Here is a 25,870-nt window from a genome sequence, read left to right on the forward strand (position 1 = left end):
GTGAAATTAATAAAAAAAAAAAACCAGTATTTTTCATAACAGTACAAAGCTGTAAATTTCAGCGACAGTATAATAATGTTAATTTTACAGTAATATAAAGGCAACCCTGCTGCCAGTTCTTTATTGTTATTTTACTGGGAAATTCTTAACAGTGTATGCTGCTACTAGAAAAAAGAGTAAATGGATGGTCAGCCTCTAAGTTTAAATATACACCAGCACTGTATTTCCCTCTAAATCATCTGTTTCTGTGCGCCAGAATGAGGAGATGGGGAAATCTCTTGGAGGAAAACCAGAGTGGACAGACAGGGATGGGATTTAGGGGCGTTTCTCTGTTGGCTTCAAAGAAGGAACTTGACACTGAAAGTTTGATTCTGGTCATTTTCTCCTCCTGGTGGTGATATGGCCAGCAGGGGAACAAAATGTTTTACTGTTCTAACATATGTTGAAATGTGCTTTTTAGTCAGCTAAAGTTGTGCTTCAAGTGAAACCTAAAACCATCCCAGACACAAACTTTACGCACAGGTATTTTTCTAATGAAATGGGTGTTGCAGAGTGAACTCGTCCAGGGGCAGGTCCTGCAACAGTCTGGAGGCTGGTCTGGAGGTTTGTGTGGACATTTTCTGGGAAAGCCTCCAAAAGCTCAGTCTTGCCAGGGAGAACCTTTTGGAGGAGCACAGTGCAGTTTGTTCCTGTGCACAGTCAGCAGCAGCAGCGTGCACATTTCTTTGCATTTTGTCGGAGGTTCCTCCTTCCTGAGCACCAGATGATCGTCTCATTGTTGGACATAAACAATGCCTGAGGATTAACTGGATAAATTAACTTATTAGGGTGTATTTTGGAGATGTGACCAAAACTTTTCACGGAAAGACTTTCATTCATTTCCCCCCTCGAGGGCTGAGGAGTTAATACAAAAGTTTTGGATGTTTGTGTAACAGATGAGCTTCTACTCCTCATCTCCTGCTGGGATTATATATTTGTGAACGGAAGTGTTGCTGAGATGAAGTTGTGGATATAACCATTTACGCACAACAAACTCTCTCTCTCTCTCTTATTCGCCTCGTGTGTGTGAGATACAGAGTAGACAGTGATTTCCTCAGCAGAAGACATGCTCTGAAACACAACACTGTGCTAAATCCCTGCACACCTGTATGTCTTCATCTGGAATTAATTGATTAAATGCCCTAAAAAAGACGCGCACAGCAGCAGGATCTCTGCTCCACATCTGGATCCTCATCTCTTCCTCCTCAGTGAGTGTTACTTTCTCTGACATCTCGCCAGAATGCGGAGGCATATTGTTCTCACTTTAGCTGTGATATATCTGCTAACGTGGACAGGTGAAGCCGACAGACAGACTGCGCAATTACGCACAAGACGTGTCCAGTTGCGCGCAACGGACAAGGACAAGGAGCGCCTCGGTGTGGGACGAATGCGACCTGGGTATGGCTCGGCCATCTCGGTGCGAGGTAACAAGGAGGACGGTGTGCAGGCTGATGAAGCTGCTCCAGTTTTCACCAGGACTAGGTCTGTGCATGGCAGGAGAGCTGGAGGTCTGGTGCAAAGGAGAGGAGTGGCCGGGCAGGTTGGTTTGCACCGTCCGCCGAGCATGCTGCAGGATGAGGGCACTCCAGGATCCAGAGCCAGAGTCACCAGGATGCCCAACAGCGCCGGATCACCCAACCTGCTGGCCAGTTTCGCAGGGAAGAACCGCGTCCTGGTGATCTCTGCACCGCATGAATCAGACGGCTACTACCGGCTGATGATGTCTCTGCTGAAGACAGATGTGTACTGCGAGCTTGCAGAGAGACATGTCCACCAGGTTAGCTATACTACACACTGCTCCAACTGTGGAACAAAACTTCCAGATTATGGAAGTTTGTATTGGACTTTATTAGTTGTAACCTACAGAAGACATTCCACAAATGTGTACTATGATCTGCAAATATTTCACCATCCACAAACATGTGTTTTTGTATTTGTGTTGTGTAAAGTCACAAGTTATGTGTATTTGCAAATCGCCCTGTATTTTTGTGAATGTGACTTTACACAACACAAATACAAAAATACATGTTTGTGGATAGTGAAATATTTGCAGATCATAGTACATATTTGTGGAATGTCTTCTGTGGATTACAACTAATAAAGTCCAATAAAAACTTCCATACCAGATGAGATCAAAGATGCACCAACAAGTGGCCACTTTTAAATCTAGACTCAAGACCAAACTGTTCTCAGATGCTTTTCTTAATTGATTAAATGCTGCACTTTACTGTCTTTCGATTGTTTTTATTATCCTTTTAATTTTATTTATTTTTTTATTTTAAAGGGACTGTTTGTAAGAATCAGAAGTGCTTGTTAACAGCGACACCTGTGGCCGTTAAGTCAACTAAAGTCAGCGTCCTGTTACTTGCGCTTGCTTGCTCTAAATAGACATGAACGAGCATCGCTCAACATAGTGAGGCGACACACGTCAGCTAAAAGCACAATATCACTCTATACTGTATTTCAGCTGCTTGGCAGTAATGTTAGCTGACCAGACGAAGGTCTCTCCATGAATCACTGCTGATCCTAGTGTTGGCATTTCCTGCCTCAGCCTCCCGACCGCGGCCGGAGGGAACAGGGGAGACACCGGAGTTTTGGTCGGAGACGATAACGTTTCTCGCTGCGGAGCCCCGTCACTTCACAAGACACGGGAAACCTCTGTTGGTCTGGAGGAGCTGCAGCAATTATTTCTGCACAAACGTCCACTAGATATTCTCAGAGCTAAACTAACTCTTCTGCAGTGTGGAGTGTGCGCGCATGCACGTGTAGAGGTGGAGAGAGAGAGGGAGAGAGAGAGAGCGAGCACAGTGTGTGAGTGAAGGCAGGCAGAGGAGCAGAGTACAGCAGAGACTCCGGCCACACGCGAGCGCACATGAGAAACTGACCCGGTAGATTTATACGTGTAAAAAGTTACAAACAGTCCCTTTAACTTATACTTTTATATTCTTTTATTCGTTTTTATCTTATGCACTTTGTGCTTTTTTATCTTGCTTTTATATATGTAAAGCCCTTTGAATTGCCTTTGTGTATGAAATGTGCTATATATAAATAAACTTGCCTTACCTTGCCTTGCCAGGTTGTCATGTTCCACCAGGAGGGAGAGATGGGAGGCAAGGTGAGGAGGATCAGCACGGAGGGGAAGGTGATGGAGGAGCCGCTGGACACCGCGCTCATCCCCAGACTCATGAGCTTCCTCAAACTGGAGAAAGGTAAGGGATGGATGGGTACAGGTCCTGAAGGAGGTGATGACACTCTGACTGTATTTGTTGTCCAGCAGCACACACTCAGCTCCACATCTGGCTTAAAACATGACAGAACACCTGAAACTGTTTGTATAAATCTGATGAGTGCTGTGGTGACCTGCAGGTAAGTTTGGGATGGTGCTGTTGAAGAAGACCCTGCAGGTGGAGGAGAGATACCCGTACCCTGTGAGGCTAGAGGCCATGTATGAGGTGATCGACCAGTCGCCCATGAGGAAGGTGGAGAGGAGCAGACAGAAAGGCTTCGTCCAGAAGTGTAAAGCAGCAGGTGTGGAGGGCCAAGTGGAGGAGGGCACACTCACAGGTGAGAATTTTAGACTTTTTCATAATTATCACATGGGGGGAGGTCATAAGTCATACTTTTTGTACTTTTTTAATTTCTACCTAAAGGGTCAGTTCACATAAATGACAAAAAAAGAAACATATTTTCTATTTCTATTGGCATCTATTCATGCAGAGTTTGGTTTCAGACCAAATTTTGAGAACTATATCTGAGACTTCGCCTCCACTCCAATGGCGATGAATCTACTTTTATTTGTGGTTCTCACTAGAGCTGCAATGATTAATCGATAAAGTTTCAACTATTTAATAAGGACCAACTATTTTGATGATCGATTAATCGGTTTGAGTAATTTTCTAAGACATAAAAAGTCTAAATTCTCTGATTCCAGCTTCTTAAATGTGAATATTTTCTGGTTTCTTTACTCCTCTATGACAGAAAACTGAATATCTTTGAGTTGTGGACAAAACAAGAAACTTGAGGACGTCATCTTAGGCTTTGGGAAACACTGATAGACATTTTTAACCATTTTCTGACATTTTATAAACCAAACAACTAATCGATTAATCGAGGAAAATAATCGGCAGATTAATCGATAATGAAAATCATCGGCAGTTGCAGCCCTAGTTCTCAGTGCAATGAAAAATTCACATTTAAAAAAAATTCTTTCCAGTGTTTCCTCATTACTCAACATTATCCACAGAACAGCTGTTTTCATTGGAGCGATTTCATCAGAAGAGAAACGGTTTCCAAGTAAACTACGGCAGTGTGTTTTGTGGATTAGTCAGCGTTAAGGGGACGTTGTTCCTGGAAAGAAAGGTTGCTGTCGAAAGTATTTTGCACAATCCCAAAATAAACTTGCATGCATTGCTAGATATCACTAGAGAGGAGGAGTGAGAAAATGTGTTTTGTTTTTTTATGTAATATTAAACCATGATCCCAGTTCTTACAAAGACTGAACAGATATTTTAGCAGTAGTCATCTAACACTGAATAAGCATGTATTCTGGCAATACTTGAAAAGGGTCATTTTAAAATAAGATATTCAGTGACTGGAATTTTTTACACTAGAATGCATTTTGAGTTTATTGGACTACTGTCTCAATGTACTTCTCACAAAATAGGAAAGTATTGGAAGAAAACTTTTTATCTATTGTCTGCTTTTCTGTTTGTGTGGATAAATAGAAGCACCAGTAGGAAGAAAACCCGGGAAGAAGATCCAGAGAAAGCCCACAACAACAACAACCACAGCTGCAACCACAACAACAACTACACGACCAACTACAACAACTGTAGCCACCACAACAACAACTACAACCCGGCCCACCACCACAACCAGAGCAGCAACAACCACCAAACCCACCACTACCACCACCACCACCACCAGAAGAACCACCACAAAACGACCCACCACCACCACCACTACCACCACCCAGAGACCAACCAGAGCCCACACCTCGGCCCCGTGGCTCCCGGACCCGAGAACCACTGCTGATCCTTACTACTACAACCGCAGAGAGAGGGAGCGGTACCCGGCTAAAACCACCCCGGCTGGAGATAACCGCACCGACAAGGACAGCAGAGATCCACACAGCCGCAAGCTGGTACCCGCCACACACAAACCCTCCAGGATCAAGCCCACAAGGAGGAAGAACGGGGGAGAGAAGGTGAGCTAAAAGGGTTTGGGGTTCATTCTGCACATACTTTAGGCTTCTAATCTTGTTAACTAAATTAGTTTTAGGAAAGTATATGATTGTAAAGGTGAGCTAAAATAGGCACAATGATCATCAAACGTCACTTTAGGGGTTAAAGTGTAATGCACTTTCCTCAGAGTTGACTCGTGTTGATGACGTGTCTGTAAGGATCACACCTTTCTTCGTCTACTCAGCCTTGATACATACAACATTTTGTAAATAAGTGTTTCAGGCGTTTATGTCTATATGCAGTGGTGGAATGTAACTAGATACATTTATTCCAGTACTTAAGCACACATTCCAAGTACTTTCCATTTCACGGTATTTTATACTTCTGCTCCACCACATCTCAGAGGGAAATATTCTACTTTTTACTCAACTACATTTGTCTGACTAACTTTAGTTACTAGTGAAAACCACGCATCTCCAGATGTGTTGATGTTGAGTGTTTGTGATAAACTGAAGGATGAAGTGTTCCTTTATGTGTTGACAAAATCTTCCTCCTTCTTCAGCTAAATAAACTCTTTAAAAAGCCTTTTGGATCAGATGGAAAATGCATCGTCACAAAGCTGAAAACAGGGCTGGTTTTCTAACACCACGAAAACTGACTTTTGAGATACGTGGTTCTTACAGGACAGCTACGCTACAAACATATGATGATCTTATAGAATATGATGCATTGCTGTAGATTCAATTACCCAACAGTATATAAAGGAGTTTAAATTAAATTTAAAAAATGAATTACACATTAATGCAGCAGCAATATTAATCCAGAAACATCAGATATAATAGTTAAACACTGACAGGGAACAATTCACTGCACTATCACTACCTTCAAAGTACATTTGTCTGACAATACTTGCATACTTTTACTTAAATCAGGTTTTTAAAGCAGGACTTTTACTTATAGTGGAGTATTTTCACAGTTTGGTATTACTTTTACTCAAGTTAAAGATCTGATAACTTCTTCCACCACTATCTATATGGCACATGTCAATTAGAGTATTATTTGCTTAGTAATAGAGTTAATCTGGTTCTGAATGGGCCTTTTAAATGTAACTGCTAACTGATGGTGGTGTGGCTTTGGATGTGTAATGCTCCCTGCCAAATGAATTACAGTTGCATCATTTTGTGTATTCAAGGAGATTGTTTTTGCCAGGAAACATTTATGAGACACTAGGTCTTGAAACTTGACATTCTTGTGGGTATAGGCTAAAAATCATTGTCATATTATTTTAATCAATAAGGAAACTGGACAGTTACTCTTATTACTCAGTTAACAACATATTTTTATCTGTGCAGGTGTTGACTAATGAGTACGAGGACCGGTACGAACCGAGCAAGCCAACAGTCAGTGAACCGGAGGAAAGAGAAACCTTCACCGACATCAGCCCCACCAAGAAGGTGAAGGGCAAGCACGATAAGCACGACAAGAAGAAAAAGAAGAACGACAAGGCTGCCAAGAAGGCAGAGAGGAGAGGAGGAAAGGCCGGGAAGATCGGAGGGAAGAAAAATGGAAAGAAGCTGCCTAAGTACCCAGAAAGAGAGGAGTACCCGAAGCCCACTAAGAGGCCAACGCCCCCTCCAAAGGGAGCTCTGGCCTCCTTCCTGGACTACTTTGAGAACAGGAGGCGGCTGCTGGTGAGAGCATGACGCAACTCACAGTTCATGAGAGGCTCAGTACCGCTCTCGCTTCATGCTTCGGCCAGGGGGAATTATTAGTGCTTAGACACAGTAGCATTATTAAACTGCACTGATCTACCAACTCCCATTACATACTAGGGATGCAAAACCAAACTGTAAAAAAACAAAACCTTTCAATGACGTACAAACTGAACCGTGGGCTTGTTGAACCGTTGGACCGCTGTTAAATACAGGCCTGGTAATTATTTGATGAGAAGCAATTATCTGAACATAGACCTACTTGACCATTAAGTAGCCTGCTTTATTTCATGTATAAAATCAGCATTATGGCTTCATATGATATAGAAATATCACTCATTACTATCAATCAATCCATTTATATATGTTTTGTTCAAACACACTGGAAATGGTTATGTTTTTCTTCTCCCTAATGTGCAAAACAAACCGAAACCCAAAATATAAACCGAACCGTGGGCTTGTTGAACCACTGCGACATACACATAACAGTTTTAAAGGAATAGTCTGAAATTTTTTTGAAATACGCTTATTAACTCTCTTGCCGAGAGTTAGATGAGAAGATCGATGCCACTCTCTCTGTCAATAGTGGTATCAATCTTCTCATTTAACTCTCATCAAGAAAGCAAATAAACATATTTCTCCTAAAACTATTGTTGAACTTTTCCTTTAAAGCACATTTTCATTGAGTTTTCTACATCAGTAGTGATAGGAAGTTTAATAGAAGTTACAGAAGTTTTGTTCTATGCCTCCAAATCACATGTGGTTAACAGTAGGGCGGCACAATTAATCAATTTTATTGAAATCGCAATATGTCCTACTGCAATTTTCAAATCGCAGGAGGTGCAATATTTGTTAAAAGGTGAAATGTGCGTCAAAATACCATTTTAAATTAAATATTGTTGTGCTGCAGAGATGTTCTGGCGTACACATCATATTGTACAGAAAATATACTGTATGTTTGCAAGTTTGCAAAAATCACACCATAATCATTTTAATGTTTTTCAATGAAAATGAGAATAATGATGTAAAATGTGTCATTCAATGTAATCGCAAATCATATCGCAATTACAATATCAGTTAAAATAATCACAATTAGATATTTTCTTAAAATCGTGCAGCCCTAGTGAAAATATAATTATATTTTCACAATAAGAGACAGTAAGCCAGACCAGTAAAGTAGCTACTTAGAGCAGTGATCCAGCAGGAATGTCTGGTGAAACCATTGAATATCACATCATAAATTCTAGACAAAACTATTTGTCTTGATTTCCACTTTTGACTAATTTTCAGCCAAAATGAGTCGTGGAGCAGGAGGAGGTGAATAGGAGGGAGTTTGTTTTCCACAACAGAGAACTGGAAAGCTATGAATGTTTTGAAAGCCAAACATCTGGATAAGAAATCTATTGTTGATTAATTTTTACCCAGTCAACAAACCCGTAAACACTTCTATGCTTTGGGGCCGCAAATCATTCACATGTTTCCCCCCTTTCATTTTCTATAATGTCACAGCTTTCTAATCACACTGAAGTGGTTTGTAATGTGAAGAGGCATAAAGTATGTGGAGCAGCTTTCTGACAGGCTGCACAGCTGTGTGCTAACAGACTGTGCGTCTCTGTTTTGCAGCCCGTATAGATTCTTATCACAGCAGTGCTGCGGGCAGGCTGGGAAAATATGTCCCATCCTCCTCCTGCAGGTTAATGTAAACATCGCCTCTTCAGCACAGCTGTGTGTATACTGTATATGTGTGTGTGCGGTTTTTTTTCATTGCATATACATGACAGTCTGACCTCCCTCCTTTCCTCCAGCTGATTACGTCGCCCGGTGAGGAGGACAACATGTATGTTCAGCAGCGGGACGAGTACCTGGAGTCTGTGTGTGAAATGGCCATCAGGAAAGTCTCCATCATCACCATCTTTGGCTCTCTGACCAACTCCACCATGAAAATCGACCACTACCAGCTGGGTGAGTATCATGCAGTGCTAGCACACAGTTTCACTTCTCTCATCGGGGTATACGGGAAGGTTCAAAAGGCACTGACTAGGTGTGAAATAGATGATTGGCAGCTCTCTCAGACACCAGTGTTACTTTTACAATTGCTAACAAGCATTTACAGATACTTATGTATACTTTTCACTCTTAAACACACCTACATCACACAATTAGCCAAAGAGTTAAAGGGGACCTATTATGCCTCGGTGCTTTTCCTTTCCTTTAGTGTGTTTAATCGTTTTTTTGTGCATGTAAAAGGTCTGCAAAGTTACAAAGCCCAGAGTCCAGGCCAAAGGGAGAAACACCTGAACTGCCTGAAACACCTTGATTGAAGTCCCGCCTTTTTTTCCGTAACGTGGTGATGTCACCAAGTAACACAAAGACTAGCTTGGCACCTCCTCAAATAAAGCTAGTTAGAGCGGAGCTGGAGCAAAGTCCAAAGAGTTTGGTTCGGTTGACCAATCACAACAGAGAGCCAGTTGACCAATCAGAGCAGACCGGGCTTTTCGTGGGCAGGAGCTCAAACGGAGCGTTTCAGACAGAGGGTGAAAAGAGGTGCTGCAGAACAGCCGGTATGAGAAAAGTAAAGCGTTTTTTTAACATTAAAGCATTTAAACATGGTCTAGTAGAAACCCAAAATACAAGTATGCGCCTGAAAATGAGCATATAGATCCTCTTTAATTCCCTGCTCAAAACCACATTTTGTTCATTAAATACCAACTCTACATTTCAAAATGCAAAAAAAGACTTTCTCCACATACATTAACTATCAAAACCCAACAAACCCGACTAAATATCATTCTTTTAAAACACTAGTACCTGTTTTCTATCCAAGAGGAACATGTATTCAATCATAGCACAACGATTTTCAAAGTAAAACAGCTGATGGCATTTCAAACTGCGTAACTTTTCCTGTTTCAGTTCTACTTGCATACAATCAACAATATGAAATCCAGTGATTTTATAATTACGTTTCCTTTTACTATAAGCAACTCTACATGTGTCAGATGTGTGCATTTCTGGCGACATACTATCTAAAAGTGAATGAGTCAACATCACTTTATAGAATATATAGCAGAAAAACATAGTAAGTGACAGAATTGCTGCAGTAAAGTTGTATTGGCAACATGAAATTGCTGCAGGTGATCAACAAAAAATACAACATGCATGGCCTTTGGTTCCAACTGTGTAAAAATAAAATACACAAATACAGTAAAAAAGGCACAGAATGGGGGGAAAGCACAAAAATGCAGTCCTGTTCTCATCTATACAATCATCAGCATTAAGCCACATTTTCTCGTTTATATCACATCTTAGTGTATGTCATCTCTCGCTGTGCACCTTGGATACAAACACTTAGCATGCCTCATCCACCCCTGGCAGTATATTTGACACAATTTACAGTAAATCAGTTATTTCTCAATGTTTCAATATAGCCTTTGAGATGCTGTTGTTGCAGAAGTCTAGAGAGGCTCTATATTATATTAAGTTTTTGAACATTAGGTTTTAATTTCTGGCATGTTGTGTGCAAGCATTTGTAAATAAGACAAGAACGATCCATAATTTTGGACCTGGGTGAGATTGTAATTAAAGAAAATTTAGAAATGTGTTAATTGACTGCATATTCTGTGAAAACAACATGGATTGTGTTAACGGTGTGGTCCACAACAGACCGATGTTGTGCTAATTATGTTTAGAGTTTTTAAATGTGACTACGATTGGACAAAAGAATGTTAGCGATTGTAAAAAGCTTTAACTCGTCCAACTCTTCCATCTGGTTGGGCAAAATGCATCCTCTGCTGGGCTCTGTAGATCTGAGTCATACACCTAAACAGAATAACTGTTTGAGAATCCAAAGTCTCAGTGGATGTTTTCCACATTGTAATCCTAGCTCTCCTCTTCTCTTCTCAGTCTGTAAAGATCTTACACATTCTAAACTGAAACTCTCAAAAGGATAAAATAGTGTAACTGACTCTTTGTGCAGATTGATCAGTGTTACATGAATGGATATTAGAGTAGGGGCATCACACAACTGGTGTAGAATATTCACCAATCAAGACTGTATATGAGGGGTATGCAGATTCCCAGGTACTGTGATCAACACTATGGATATGTGGTCCAGCACAGTTGAAGAGTCCACTTCAATATTTTCACAGCAGCCATTTTGTCCTGTCATAGCAGGGTGAACACATTGATAAAATCAATTGCATTTAGTGTCACAGCCATTCCAGTGAGCCGGCATGCACAATACCAGGACATTGACCCACTTAAATGGAACAGGGCCATAATTAATTAGTGTTATTAATGACACCAGGCTGTGTTTACCCTACAAAATGGCTGCTGTGAAATGGGCATATTGTGATTTATTGTAGACATGGAACAGGTGGTAAGGCAGGTGAAGCTGAAAAATTAAAGCAAAATCAATGTTAGTTTAATCTAAACAGAATATAGTCTATGTGTACCATGTACTGTAACATAGGGAGCAAATATCTGGTTACCCCATAACCGACAAGAATTAACACAATGTACATCATTCTGTCTCAACATAAATAACTCAAGCGTCAGGGTACTGCAAACATTAATGTAGTAAGAGAGAAAGGAAACTCACATTTTCATGCAGACAAACAATTGTTTCCAGTAGAGATCCAAAGGGCTCCTACCTGAACTCAATCCCATATATATAAACTCCTCCCACTTCCTGTTCCTCCTCAGACAGCTCCGCCTCTAGACCTGCTCTTCAAAACAACTGGTCTTCAATAGATTTTCTAATGTTTATTGATGTTTTTTAACCTTTCATACCTACAGGTATATGAGAAATAAGATGCACATTTTACATCTTTTTTATGGACTTAAATTAATATCCAGATAGCATTTAGGAGCTCCTACATTTGGTAAAGACATGTAGATTTCTATTGTCTCCAACAACAGTACCCATACTCTACACCAGGGGTAGGCAACCTTATGCATGCATGCCACCACTAACAAAAAGCATTAAGTGTGCAAGAGAGTTTGTTGGAAATGTTGAAGTGCCCTCTCATCCGCATGCCAAATTACCTCTTTCACAGTCATTAGCGGTTGCGTGGACTGTATTTACGGTAGTTTGATTGATTTTTTCCCCCCAACTATATTCCACAAAGATCCGTCTTACTCTGCCTCTACTTGTTACCTTCTTCACAGAATTTGTTAAGTTTATTGCTGAAGAACAGGATTGTTGGAAGGTTGGTACAGTCGGGTTAATAACATGTCTGTTTTCATAAGGATGGCAGCCTTCTTGTACAGTGCTCTCATATAGAATAACAACGTCTAGACTACGGGAGCAAAAATGTTTTTTAAAAATGTTGGAAGGCACATTGCCTTTATGGATGGAATACAATTACAGACCCTTTGGAGATTTAAATGTTGATGTGGTGTCATAATTAAGCTTAATGTTAACCTTAATGTTATATGGCACATTGATTTTAAAATGGCACTCCATATCAAAAAGGTTGCAGACTCCTGCTCTACACTATCTCCACTAACAACTCTGCTCCCTTCTAATACTAAAATAAACAGTGTCAGGTAGTCTGTCATCTTCCTACACTGTAAAATAGCCAGTATCATTTTAGTAATTCAATGGATCTTTTTATTAAAAATGCCTCTGATTATATTTAAATGTATTCTCACCACACAGCAGATTCTATTTGTTACTGACTCAGTAACTCAGTACTCATCTTTTCAGTCACATTTCCCAACATGACACGCTCCTATCGCTATTCAAGCTCCAGCAGGTCGGTGCAGGGGAAATGTTATTGTGTGTGGGAGGCCTGGAGAGGCCACGTCTGCCGTCCTGTCCTCGTTTTACCTTCTTCGCATGATGTCAAACTAGATGCTATCGTCAGCGGTCTCTGCTCCAAGTATAACAATCAGACTGTACTGTTCACTTACTCTGCCAGAGCCGCAGCACTGTCTTCTTCTCAGTGCAGGTGATAATAGACTGAGACTGGCTTCTGATTCCTATGATCTTGACCTCTGTGGTGTGACGTTAATGTGCATGTAATCCTGTGGTAACAGTTATTTTTATATTACTTAGAAATGTTACACTTTTATAGTGACAACAAGATAGGAGTGTTGGAAGTGAGATGATTAGGAGTTAAAGTACAAAATACATACCTTCCTTGTGCATCATCCTAAACAAGGGGGGCTAGTCTGCCTCCTCTGGAGCTGATGTGTGAGCTGAAGACAGTCGATTCATCACACCCACACACACACACACACACATTAACACACACTCACAATTATGAAAACTTTCCTTTTTATTAAACAGCTTAGAGCCACTTGTTCAAAAGGAACAAAACCACTGCTGTTTTTATGAAATGTGCTGTGTCATTTGAGCTTTGCAGCTATTTCAGGACATTTTATAGCCATCTAGAGGCTTGGGTTGGTGCGTGTTAACGTCAGGACATGCAAAGCCACTTTGTAAAACTTTACGAGTCTGTCACTCCGCATGACAACGGGGCTTTACCCTGATGGAATGCTGGAAAAAGTGCCAAGTTGACGTCAACCGTCCCCCAACCCACCCACTCATGGTTGGACTCCGTTACACATTTGTTCCACGTACCGGCCAGAGGGTCAGCGTGTGAGCATGTACTGTATACAAACAACTGGCTCTTTCAGCGTCGCCCCTCCCTCAGTTAGAGTGACCTCATAGTGTTTTAAGATGTTTGGTTGGTCGACAGCATGTGATATTTGTTGTGTATTTTTCTGTGTGCACAGTCTGAGTCTGCTGTCTCCAGCATGTGCTGGGGTTTTCCTGATTTCATACACATTGCTCGGCATCGAGTGGGTGAACCAACCACCAAAAAACACCATTCTGTGGTATCTCTGTGTGTGTGTGTTGCGCACACATGCATGGAGGGAGTGGTAATTAAAGGCTTTTACTTTGGTCTGTATGAACGCCAGCTACAGCAGGTTTCTTCGGTATCCCCATCATGCCAGATGTCGGCGAATAAAAGCTGCTCTTTGTGGAGTTTGTCCCTGATTCACTCTGCGTGTTTACATTCTGCAGACTCCAGTTCACTGTCATGTCAGACACGTTTTTCAAAGGAACATCATTTTGAGTTCAGCAATGGAAAACACATTTTACTCCTAATGTCTCTGAGCTGCACACCCTCTCACATTGTGTTTGTGTTATTATGGGTTATGTGACGGGAAAATGTATCATCACAATTGTGCTTCATTTTACAGTTAGAAGGCTGACAGTTATGTGACTTTCTCACGGTTGTGTAAGAGCTTTTATTTGTCAGATATGACATGAACATGTCAGAATTACATTTTTCACTTCTATGGAGCAAAATATGAAAGCAAAAGCTGAGGTGTCAGACGTTATTATATCTTATATGTTCTCATGTTTAGGTTTCATGGTTTTACTGAATAAACTGTGGAGCACAAGCCTTTTATCCACAAGAAACATAAAAAAAAACATTTGTTAATTTACCTTCACAATAAAATAGTGTGAATTAACAAATATAAACTCTCACAGTATCTTACCACTCTCTCTCTTTTGTTCTCCAGAACATGACAAGCCTATGAAGGGTCTTCGTCAGGAGGACCTGGTGAACCAGGATCTGATCACAGAGCTGAGGAAAGACTTTAGCATGACACACGATGACTTCTACATGGTGCTCACCGACGCCGACATGAGAGTCAAGGTAAGGACTCGCTCTCCGTAGCCGTGTCCCAAAGTCCTTCTTCTCCTCCATCTTTTTTTCCTGAATTTGGAGGATAAAACTGGTGTATTCTCCCACAGCCTTCACCTCTTCTGAGGGACCACATCCTTTGAAGGATTCAGCTCCTGAATTGGGACAGATTTTGAAAGACATGCCGTGATATTTTAACAATCTGAACATGATTTTATTCCTACTTTCCCTTCAAGGTTAAAGTACTTACTCTTTTTCATGTTGTACTGGTTAAAACTGAAGTAGGCGAGATTGGAGCAAATATGATTTTTAAAAAAGTTATTTTTATAAAACGGTCACTATATCCTGACAGTAGTGCATGAGAAAGGTAAAAAAAATCATGTTCCTCTGTGTCCTCCGGTGTCCTCTGGTGCTCCTAATGGTACCTGCAAGATTTCACAGACTGGAGGAAAACAACCAATCAGAGACGAGCTGGAGTCTGCCATCTCTGGGCAGCTGTCAGCCACTCGCAAACTCCGATCAAACGGTCAAACTAGGCAGTGCTGATCAAAATATGAATCAATATTCTGTTACTTTAATGCCTATTTCTCGCCTCAAATGTTTTCAGAAACATCTTGTAGTGTACTGTTTAGCTGTTAAATGAGAAAGTTTGTGACCCGACCGTCATGTTGAGATCAGCGCTGCCTAGTTTGACCATTTGATCGTAGTTTGCGAGTGATTGACAGCTGCCTCCGCTGAATGAACAGCCAATCTCTCTGAAATTACCTGTGATTGGCCAAAGTCTCCCGATCCATCTAGATTTTTTAAAGCCTGAAAACAGAGCCATGAGGAGGTGCAGAAGTCTAGTTTTCTCTCAGAACACTTGAATTACAATATGCTGAAAGGTTATTATGGAATTTTTGCCCAATGGTGCCAAAAATATTCTGCCTACTGAAGCTTTAATTCCCTTAAATTAGCTGCTTTCCTGCTTTATTCATGGCACTGCCATTGGTCTGTTGGTCTCCACTCTCTGTTTACAGGATCACCACCCGTCTGTCCAACACTTTCATCCTCTCTTTCTCTTTGAAGGTGGACTGACCTGTCCTCGCACTGCCAACACGCTGACTTCACTAAAACACTGTTTTAATTCACACAACATGACATTTGTGTATGCGTGCATGCCAGGGTAAATCACCAGGCTGTTTTGGGACAGATTCATCAAAGAGGCCAGTGTTCACCTCTCTGCTGACAGAGGCAGAGACAGGGAAGTCTGTGAGCGCACAGGGATGTGGGCGTGGGTATGAGACAGAAAGACGCAGAGAGGGCGAGTGGAGAGAGGTGTGAAATAGTGAGAAGGAGCCGTGCAGCAGATTCAGCGTATATCCGAGGAGGAAGGTGTGAGAGTGTGTTAGATATTCACGCTGAGGTTGTTCAGCATTTTGCAAATTAAACAAGATGCCGTGTTATGTTTTGCCTTGTGCTGCTTCCCAGAAGTTATTCTGAGGAATGTTTGTGATGTGGAAAAAGGCCACACCGCATCTACCATCATGTTCCAAAACTTCACTTCATCACTTCATTGGAAACAGTTTCACCATTGTTTAATGCAGCGGAAATCTATTTTCATATCCTCAGAGTCGCTTCCAGGTTTCTTTTCACAGGCATGTTGATTTATTTATCCTGTGGCTTCACCACATGTTGGAGTCGACCTTCAGGAGGGTATAACTGCTTCTCGTTGATGTTCTTTTCTCAGCAAGCCTATGAGGTCCCCATCGCCATGAAGGCTGTGTTCGACTACGTCGACACCTTCTCCTCCCGCATCCGAGAGATGGAGCAGCAGAAGAGAGACGGGGTTGTCTGCAAGAAAGAGGACAAGCCCAGGTCGTTGGAGAACTTCCTCTCCAGGTAAAGTTGTTTCTAAAGTATGTGGACACCCAAACATTACATCCATGGGTATTATATTAATATGCTGCTATAACCGCCTGCTCTTCAAGGATGGATTTCCACAAGATTTTAGAGGGAGATCTGCAGGGATTTGCTCCCATCCTGCCACAAGAGCATTAGTGAGGTCAACCACTGATGTTGGGTGATAAGCAGCACTGGCACAAATTATGCCACCACTCTATTTGTAACGTACCATACCATACGCAACAACACAAAAGCCAATATTCCATATACATAACGACTAGTGAGTTCACACAGTGTCAACAATATTAAAGTATGAAGGCATTTCACTGATCCATATCATCCATATACAAATAACACACCATAAGGTCTGCATAATAACTCCAATAACCTGGTTCCAAATTCTTTACAGCAGAGTCATGACAGCATCATGTAGCTATTTTCCAAATAATCCAATTTCAGCTCCTCAAACGAAATAACAGCAGTGTTACGTTACCCCATTAAGGGTCCAGGGGATGGGTGGAGTAACAATAAAGTAAACCCAAAAATGAGAAGTATACAACGACCACCTTAAAGCTACTAACCACCACACACACAGATCGCAACAATCTGGCCAACTGGCACGGGGCTGTTCCTCTCTCCTGGTCTCTTAACCACCCGGCACTGATGGGTGATGGGGTGCAGCCGCGTACAACCAGTCACTGTAGCTGCACGGCGGGGGGGAGGGCGGCATCTAAAGAGACACAGGAGAGACAGCAGAAACACAACAAACGACACGTAACAACCAATTTCATCAGTAACATAAACAACAACTAGAGAGCAAATAAAGCTTACCTTTTCACATCTGACATGCGGGCGGTAGCACCTGCTGCCTCTTTTGGAGCAACGACGACAACGTTAGTTCTGCTAGCGGCGCTAGCAGTCTCTTGGTTCGGTGGAATCGGACTTGAAGGCGCGCCGCCATCCCTGCTAACACTCTGGGGATCAATATCTTAACAATGAATCACTCTGTTTTTGGAGTACTTGCTCCTTCATTAGTCTCCTCTTTTTCGATTAAGATAATTTCAGTGGTTGTTTAGACACGCTGCAGTATTTCATTATTCTCACATTGTATTTGTTTGGTTTTTCTAGAAGACAATCGGACTTGGTGTCAGTAGGCCAGGCTACCATTGGCTCGTGAGAGCTGCAGGTGCAGTGTGATGAAACTGCAGTTACTGCTCTTGGTTACTCTGCGATTTTGCTAATGAAAAGTTGGCCCACATTTCCCCGCCCTTGCCAAAGTGCCGCCCTAGGCAACTGCCTAGTTCGCCTATATGGACGCGCCGGCGCTGGAGATAAGGCCAGGCTTGTAGTTCCGCTCTGGAACAGATCAGCTCTGATCAGAAAACCATGTCTTTATTATGGACCTGGCTTTGTGCACAGTATTGTTGCACTGTTGGACTGAATCACCTCCTCAAATTGTAGGTAATGTCTTAGTTAAGTGTTTTGCTGAGCAGTTGAATTATTGGGTGGTCCCACCAGGCTGTTTCTACTTCCATCAAACAGCTGTTGCTTTGCTCAATAATCAGCTGGACCACAATTTGCAGCGTTTATAAGCAGCATTTGGCGGATTGCGGCAGTCTGTTTGTGTGTGTGTTCCACGGATATTAAAAGCAGCATGAAAAGTACCTCAAGGCTGAATCATTGCAGTCACATATTATCCTGAGATGTCTAAACCAGACAGGCTCTCTTTTGTTACCATGGAGACCTGAATTTCAGCTTCAGATCACAGTGCTGAGATCTGGCAGGTTTTTGACCATAATTCGGGGTTGTCACCCTCTGGCAGTAATAGTATGGGAATATGTTGGTGTACAAGCACAAACTCCTTGTCTTAGCTCGGAGCTTTCACTGCTGCACCAAAGTGCCACTTAAATCCAGGCTGAAATTTTCTGTGATTGTAGGTTCCGTTGGAGACGCCGCCTGTTCATCATCTCCGCCCCCAACGACGAGGAGTGGGCCTATCAGCAGCAGCTCTACTCCCTGACCAGCCAGGCCTGCAACCTCGGTGAGTTATAACGATATAATAATGGATTTAATTCATATAGCACACTTTAAAATACAGCGAAATCTCAAGGTGCTTCACACAATCATAATACAACGTTAAAACACTATACACAAGCGAACTATGTGATTATAAGCGTTAAAATAGGATAAATACTCACCTGATATCAACCTTTCACTTCCCTCTAAAACTAACCTTTGACTGTTCATGATACCTCTAGAGGTAAGTTAGGTAATATTTTTTTGTTTGAGTTAACTCATCCTTTACAAAAGCACCTTAAAGCACCTTTTAAATGTTTTCTGTTTTCTGACGGGGAACATAATGAGGCAGAAATGCATAAAGAAATGTGAGAAGAAATATGTAAAGAAAAGAATGCATAAAAAAATATAAAATAAATAAAAACTAAATAAATGATAAATGCAAAAATAAATAAGTGAATAAAAAATAAATGCAAAAATAAATTAATTAATCTAACAATTAAGAAAATAAGAAAAAAAAATTAATAAAAAGGAAAATTAAACAGAAGAGTAAACAAATAAAGGAATTAATACAAAGATAAAGAAATAAAGAAGCAAATTAAAACAGAAGTATAAATTTATGTCACATTTTATCAATTAATTAATGGCTACATTTATTTTTTATTTATTTTTGCAAAATTTAATGACATATTTTTTCATTTATCGAGTCATTTATTTACTTATCTTTTTAATTTGGCAGGTTCCGTCCTCTATAGTTTTGAAGTGGGGTCGTATGAGCTACTTATCCATAGTCAGTGTATTACCTACAGTAGATGACGTTCGGCACGCCCCCAGTTTGGAGAAACAGACAGGAGTCACGGCACGGGCCGGCAGCAAAACGTATTTTAGACACCTTAAAGAAAGGCCCACCTAAAAAAACAGTTTACGCTATATTTAGAATATTTTCACCACTTTACTTTTCCGTGAGACAGCCCTTTCTGACGGAGAACTGAAGCCGTTGTTTCAATTGATGTTCTTGCCAAAGCCACCAGACTCCATTGAAGAAAACTGTAATTTTACCTTGTAGAACACTGAGTTGTCAGAACTTGGTGACCAGCATCTCCCGTGTTCTGCGAGGTTGCCTGGTTGCTTTGGTGAGAGCATAGATAACGGCTTCAAACCTGGTTTTTTAAACCAGCGAAAATATTCTAAATATACTACACTAAACTGATATTCACTTTAGGTGGGCCTTTCTAATAGGTGGTTAAAATACCTTTTGCTGTTGCCCCCGTCCACAGCAGTACTGCATTTTGTGCCTCTGTTTTCTGTCCTTTCTGTGTGTGCTCAGTAAGAGTGGCTCCGCTCATACTGAGTACTTTTTCTGTGCTCCAAACTATTTCCTGTTGCTGCCAGAAACAAACAAACAAACAAAAAAAAAGAAAACTTCACTTCCTGGGAACGACCTACCTGGCAGAGAAAATGTAAAATCTTTAATGAAGTGACCAGATTGGATCATCTTTGTGTTAATTCAACACACATATTCACCTTAACTCTACCCAGAATGATGTCCCGTCAATGCCTGCCAAAGTACTAGTTAGACCACTTATGAATATGTTAGTCATATGAAGAAGTTGATTACATGGATTGTGTTTGTTAACCGCAACCCTCCAGATATGATCAGCACCTGTGTGTGTTTGAGCACAGAGAGATGTGCAGAGGGAGGCCAGATGCCAGAGCTGGCTAAGGGCTGTTCTGTTCTTTCTGGGCGCTAACAAGCTCTTTTCCCTCCATGACGACGGCCTTTTCAGTCTGCCAGTTAGTCAACTTTTCCACAGTTACTTAAATGTTATAACCGTATATCTCAAAAAGAGACATTTATCTAAACTTTACAAATCTCAACAACCTGACGCATGTGACAGATTTATGCAAGATGAATGTAAACTTGAAATAGCCCACAGTGAACTCCACTTCTCGGTAAAACCAAATAAATGCTGTCAGCTGGAGTTTCTCCCCCCTGCTTGAACCCCATGTTCCCGTCTTGTTTATAGGAATTCAAGATTTCTGACGATGATTTCTCCCTGGCTCTTACTTCTCTACTTGACATTCTCTCATAATGCTTAAGATGGTCCAATTTATTTGTCACATTTTGACTCTAACTCTTGCACTATTTGCCATTTCTTATGATGACGGTTCAGGAAGAAATGAGCACACGTTTAACTAGATTTTAAAACGTCTTTCTTGAGTCTTTACAAAGTCCCTTTCTCACTGGATAAAAAAACCCACAAACACCCACTGACATCTGGCTTTTGTCTTCAGTGGGAAAGGTTACAATCGTCATTCATGGACAAATGACTTTGCAGTAGCCACAGGTATTTATCGGCTACTGACTACCGTGACTACTGTGACCAACTCTTTGTCATCTCAGCCACAAAATCCGTCTGTCTCCACCCGAGCAGCGCTCAATCATCGTTCCAAATTAGTCGGCAACGAGAAAACAGAAAGGCATACTTATGTACTGGTATTTTTAGCGAGTTTCCCTCGCTTAAAAAACTTGCATGCATGCTAATTTTGTTGGAATAGTGTATAACAAACCATCAGATCTGCAGTTAATGTACATCAATAATTGCCTTTAAATGTACAGTGTGTAGGATTTGGTGGCATCTAGTGGTGTGGTTGCAGATTTCAAACAACTGAGTACCTCTCCGCTCACTCCTCCCTCTCCAAGACTGAGGTAACGGGAGTCGCCGAGTGCAAAACCGTGGTAATGCCGTAATGTAGATATTAACGGCTCATTCTAAGGTAACGAAAACACAACAATTCTTAGTTTCAGGTGATTATACACTAATGAAAACATAGTTATGAATATTATATTCTGCTTCTGCTAATAGATCCCCCTAAATCCTACACACTGTTCCTTTAAAGAGTAACTTAACAGCTCTGAACTCACCCAGCATCACTGATGATGATGTGATTGCGTGTGTTCAGAGGTTGTTGCACCTGTAACCTTACCCATCAGTGATGTCACAGGTCCCTATAGTATACCTGTACATCCCTGCAGCAAGGTGAGATGTAAAACCACAGGAGGTCAGCAAAATAAAAGATTTTCAGGGGTGTTAAGTTTCTTTTTTAATATATCTAAGGGCGTCTTTCCCTAAAATAATTCATGATGTCTGGAGTTATAAATAGTCACAGTGTATACAGTCTCTCATAAAATGTCTTATTAGAAAGCGGTACCCATCTGTGACGTCAGTATGTGTCTGTACACTGTTTTTCCATTTGAGACTTGTCCTGCTTATCAGCAGACCCAGACCAGGGTCTGTGAGGACTTTTTTCCTCCCTCATGTGTTGCTCTTGGCCGGGCTGGCACCCAGCGCTGTTCCCTCCCTCACTGCCCCAGACAAAGGCCTGTCCTGCTGACTGGGCTGAAGGCCTGAGAGGTTTTTGATCCTGGTATTCAGCACTTGGCTCTCAGCAACTAAAGCCTGCGTTCTCCTGTGTTTAATGTGGGCTTTCTCGCTTCAGAGGAAACAGCTTTTTGGCAGGACTCTCCGGACCACCACGTTCTCCTCCCTTTACCTAGAAACCAGTGCTCAGAATGGTTCCAATAATGTGAAATCAGCTTGTATAAGCAGGAGGACTGGTGGATACAAAACTGTCTGTCAGCATATTACAGACACATGTTTTAAAGTCTGACTTTTACTGTAACATATTAGCCTCTCTCTGATGTGTGTTGTCAATGTGGTTGTCGTTGCTTAGGTCTGAGGCACATCGCCGTTCTGAAATTGGTCGGCACGGAGCCGCCAGATATTGGCGGAGTCTTGGAACTCTATCCTATCAATGGTAAGAACTTTCTCATATAAAATAATGAGTGGGACTGTGGGTGAAGCACACGCTAACACACCAACCCGATATCACACCAAAGCATTTAACAGACCCGCCTGTCCACCAGAGGATAGCGTGTCAATGTCACATTTTACCTCGCTGAGGCGTGAATATTACATGCATGCATGAAAGTGCTGTACCAGCAGAGGGCAACAAAACCACTCACTTAGGTTTAGGCAACAAAACGCCATGGTTGCCCATAAGTAACCATGAGCATTAAGAGTCTTTGAGTTCTAGAAAAGCGATTTATAAGTAGAATTTCTTCCTCTTATTATTATTATTATTATTATTATTAAGTACGTAAACATATGTAAAAAAAATACAATATGTACGGAATAGGGCTGTCAAAGTTATCACAAATTTGTTTTAACGCCACTAATTTCTTTAACGCATTAACACACCTTGCGGTTTTTAGGTTGTAGCGGGCTCAGTTTTAGAGCTTGTGAAGATACTGGCATCATATGAAACTAGAAAACCTAAAGAATCCATTGGTACCAACCATGTCATACTAGCTTGTCACGAAGGAGGTTAATTAATGCTCCAAACTTACGCTAAATTTTGGCGAGGAAAAACTGTATGACTCAAGATATGTGAATGAAAAATGGTTCTATGTGTACCCACGAGTCTCCCCTTTACAGACATGCCCACTTTATGATAATCACATGCAGTTTGGGGCAAGTCATAGTCAAGTAAACATTGCACATTATCGTGTCATTCGCATGCCTTTTTGGTGCGACTGGGCTGAACACACACATACTGTAGTATCTCTATTTATGCACATAATACCTTCTTTCCTCATGCTACAAGTGAAAAATCTTGCCCCAGATCTACCCTCCTCATGCAAACCCAGTCAATCCACAAATCCACCTGCACAGGCCAGTGTTCCAGTATCCCACTTCTCATCCTGGTAATCCATAATATGTTAAAGAGACTCTAAGATTAAAGGTCCACTTACTATTCCACCATGTCCCCAGAGGAACCTCACAGATTGTTTTATATCAAGGACACTCTGCATACAACCTCACAGCTGCAGAACCATGTGTGCTGCTGCTGTGGCAGGGGAATCAAGATATGAATTATTTCTTTCATTTCATATGACCTGCTAGATGTTGCTCCAAGAGAACTCCAACAAACAAACTTTACTGGGGGAAAAAGAAATGGGAGTCAGGCTGGCTTATGAAAGACCAAAACTTGAGCTGTTGCCAGCAGACTAAAGTTGTTCAGGGTTCTGCTTCTGGCATTCGAGCTCAGCATATGGAGATACAGTAAATGTCAAACAAGCCTGAAAAGGAAAACATGGCTGCACCACACGATTCGACTGCTATCAGGCTATTAGATCAGCGTTATCGGTCGCTATAAGCACCATAGATGTGGGTCATTATGGGCCTACTACGCCTACTATGTTGTAAAAGTGACAGTGAAACTTAAAGCAACTCGTTGTAACACGTAAATCTGATTGAAACGTTAGATTGTGAACAAACTTAACGGCTTCTTTAGGTTTAGGCAACAAAACTACAACTTTTTTAGGTTTAGGCAACAAAACTACAACTTCTTTAAGTTTAGGCAACGAAACTACAACTTTAAGTTTAGGCAACAAAACTACAACCTCTTTAGGTTTAGGCAACAAAACTACAACTTCTTTAGGTTTAGGCAACACAACTACAACTTCTTTAAGTTTAGGCAACGAAACTACAACTTCTTTAGGTTTAGGCAACACAACTACAACTTCTTTAGGTTTAGGCAACAAAACTACAACCTCTTTAGGTTTAGGTAACAAAACTACAACTTTAAGTTTAGGCAACAAAACTACAACTTCTTTAAGTTTAGGCAACAAAACTACAATCTCTTTAGGTTTAGGTAACAAAACTCCAACTTTAAGTTTAGGCAACAAAACTACAACTTTAAGTTTACGCAACAAAAACACTACAACGTAAACATATCAAAAGTGAAAGTGAAACTTAACGCTTGTGAACACAAAGACAACTACTCATTGTTGGTTTCACACAGGATGCACACCCCGGTAACCTGGATGAAAGCGGTGTGTGTGTTTTGTGTCCCATCTATTGTCCCCGACCACATCCTCATATGGAGTTACATGCTGTCTACACTACATCGCCTCACTTCTGCTCCTGTCATAATTACTAAGGTCACTAGAGGTCACTGTTGTGTTCTTTTATACCTTCTTTCGGTGATCTACCATGTGAATAGATGATAACACTCACTGTTGGGTGTAGTAGGCCCCTATTGACCCACATCTGTGGTACTTATAGCGACTGATAATGCCCATTTAATAGCCTGATAACAGTCTAATCGGCTGGCTGCACTCTGTAAGATATCTGTCTTCAATACGTCATTCCTGAGCTGAATCTCTGCCCCATCCAGGGAGTGCTACTGTGGATCGCGAAGGGATGTCAGCCGCCCTGGTGAAAGACATGAGGAACTACTTCCAGATCAGCCCAGAGTACTTCTCCATGCTGCTGGTAGGGAAGGACGGCAACGTCAAGTCCTGGTACCCGTCGCCCATGTACTCCATGGCTATCATCTACGACCTGATAGACTCTATGCAGCTACGCAGACAGGAGATGGCCATCCAGCAGTCACTGGGCATGCGCTGCCCTGAGGACGAGTATGGTGGCTACGGCTACCATCAGCACGGATACGAACACGGTTACCAAGACAGATATCACCAGGGCTACGGTTACTAGCTCCTCCCTCTGTGGCCCTCTTCCTTTCACCCGTAACTTTTTTAATCTTTCCTACCCACCCTCCACCAGGCAGTCGGCACAGATGGAGTGAGGTCCTTGAATGTTTTGTAGCACTTAGTGAAAGCCTCAAAACTGTTGCTTTCACCTATCCAGATCTTTGATATATAAATAGCATAGTATGCTGCGAGTAATGGTAATTTGCAAGGGGGCTTAGTCAATAAATGTGTAGATGAGTGTGGAAGTTCAGAGATCTGTAGTTTTTGTTTCATGGATTCATCATTTCTGACTTCAAACAAAGAGTGTTTTGCACGTTATTATATCATCTGTCTCCTTCACTTGCCTTCCAGGTCAAACTTTCATATTCATTTTATCAGCACAGACGTTTTATTTTGTAGATAACAGGCTAAAATAAAACATATATGTATTTATTGGACATCTGTTGCATTTGAGGTGCGGTTATCGATTATTTTATGAAAAGAAGCTGTCACGTTATTTCTTTTTTTTGTAAAGTTTCAGTTGCTATACATTGTTCTTATTTATACTCTATTGTGCTATGTGACAAAATAAACATTTGTTTACTACCAGTGATGATCTGTGAATTGCTTGCTGTGTGCTCAGTATATAAGTACTCAAAGTTTCAGTCTGAACTTCTGCATTGCAAGAATATTTAAAGCTACATCTCCTCCTAGTGGCCTAATGAGATGATGAAGGGAAATACTTTTGTGCTTTACTACAGTAGGTAAGAAAAAGGCTTCAGTCCCTTCAGTGGGTCCATCCACAATCATTCTTTTCTTTCTCCACTTCCC

The 25,870-nt window shown here is 41.3% G+C and overlaps 1 protein-coding gene across 1 annotated transcript; it reads left to right on the top strand.

Annotated features, from left to right (window-relative positions):
• The first annotated feature begins 397 nt into the window (after positions 1 to 397).
• ccdc80 (coiled-coil domain containing 80) lies at positions 398 to 25,650 on the top strand. The gene is made up of 11 exons (XM_037789883.1): positions 398 to 1,816; positions 3,116 to 3,248; positions 3,406 to 3,603; positions 4,764 to 5,245; positions 6,575 to 6,913; positions 8,740 to 8,896; positions 14,474 to 14,610; positions 16,328 to 16,479; positions 18,420 to 18,523; positions 22,234 to 22,317; positions 24,742 to 25,650. The coding sequence occupies exons 1-11, from the start codon at positions 1,280 to 1,282 to the stop codon at positions 25,062 to 25,064; spliced, it is 2,646 nt and encodes an 881-aa protein (XP_037645811.1). The 5' UTR covers positions 398 to 1,279; the 3' UTR covers positions 25,065 to 25,650.
• Positions 25,651 to 25,870: the final 220 nt, after the last annotated feature.

Source organism: Sebastes umbrosus, chromosome 13 (genome assembly GCF_015220745.1).
Source record: "Sebastes umbrosus isolate fSebUmb1 chromosome 13, fSebUmb1.pri, whole genome shotgun sequence".
Lineage (NCBI taxonomy): Eukaryota > Metazoa > Chordata > Actinopteri > Perciformes > Sebastidae > Sebastes > Sebastes umbrosus.

Excerpts from the sequence above, each read along its gene's own strand:
- ccdc80 (XM_037789883.1), top strand. The coding sequence starts at position 1,280 with ATGCGGAGGCATATTGTTCTCACTTTAGCTGTGATATATCTGCTAACG. Across the intron at positions 3,249-3,405 it reads CTTCCTCAAACTGGAGAAAG|GTAAGTTTGGGATGGTGCTG; the intron begins GTAAGGGATGGA and ends GGTGACCTGCAG. Across the intron at positions 6,914-8,739 it reads AGAACAGGAGGCGGCTGCTG|CTGATTACGTCGCCCGGTGA; the intron begins GTGAGAGCATGA and ends CCTTTCCTCCAG.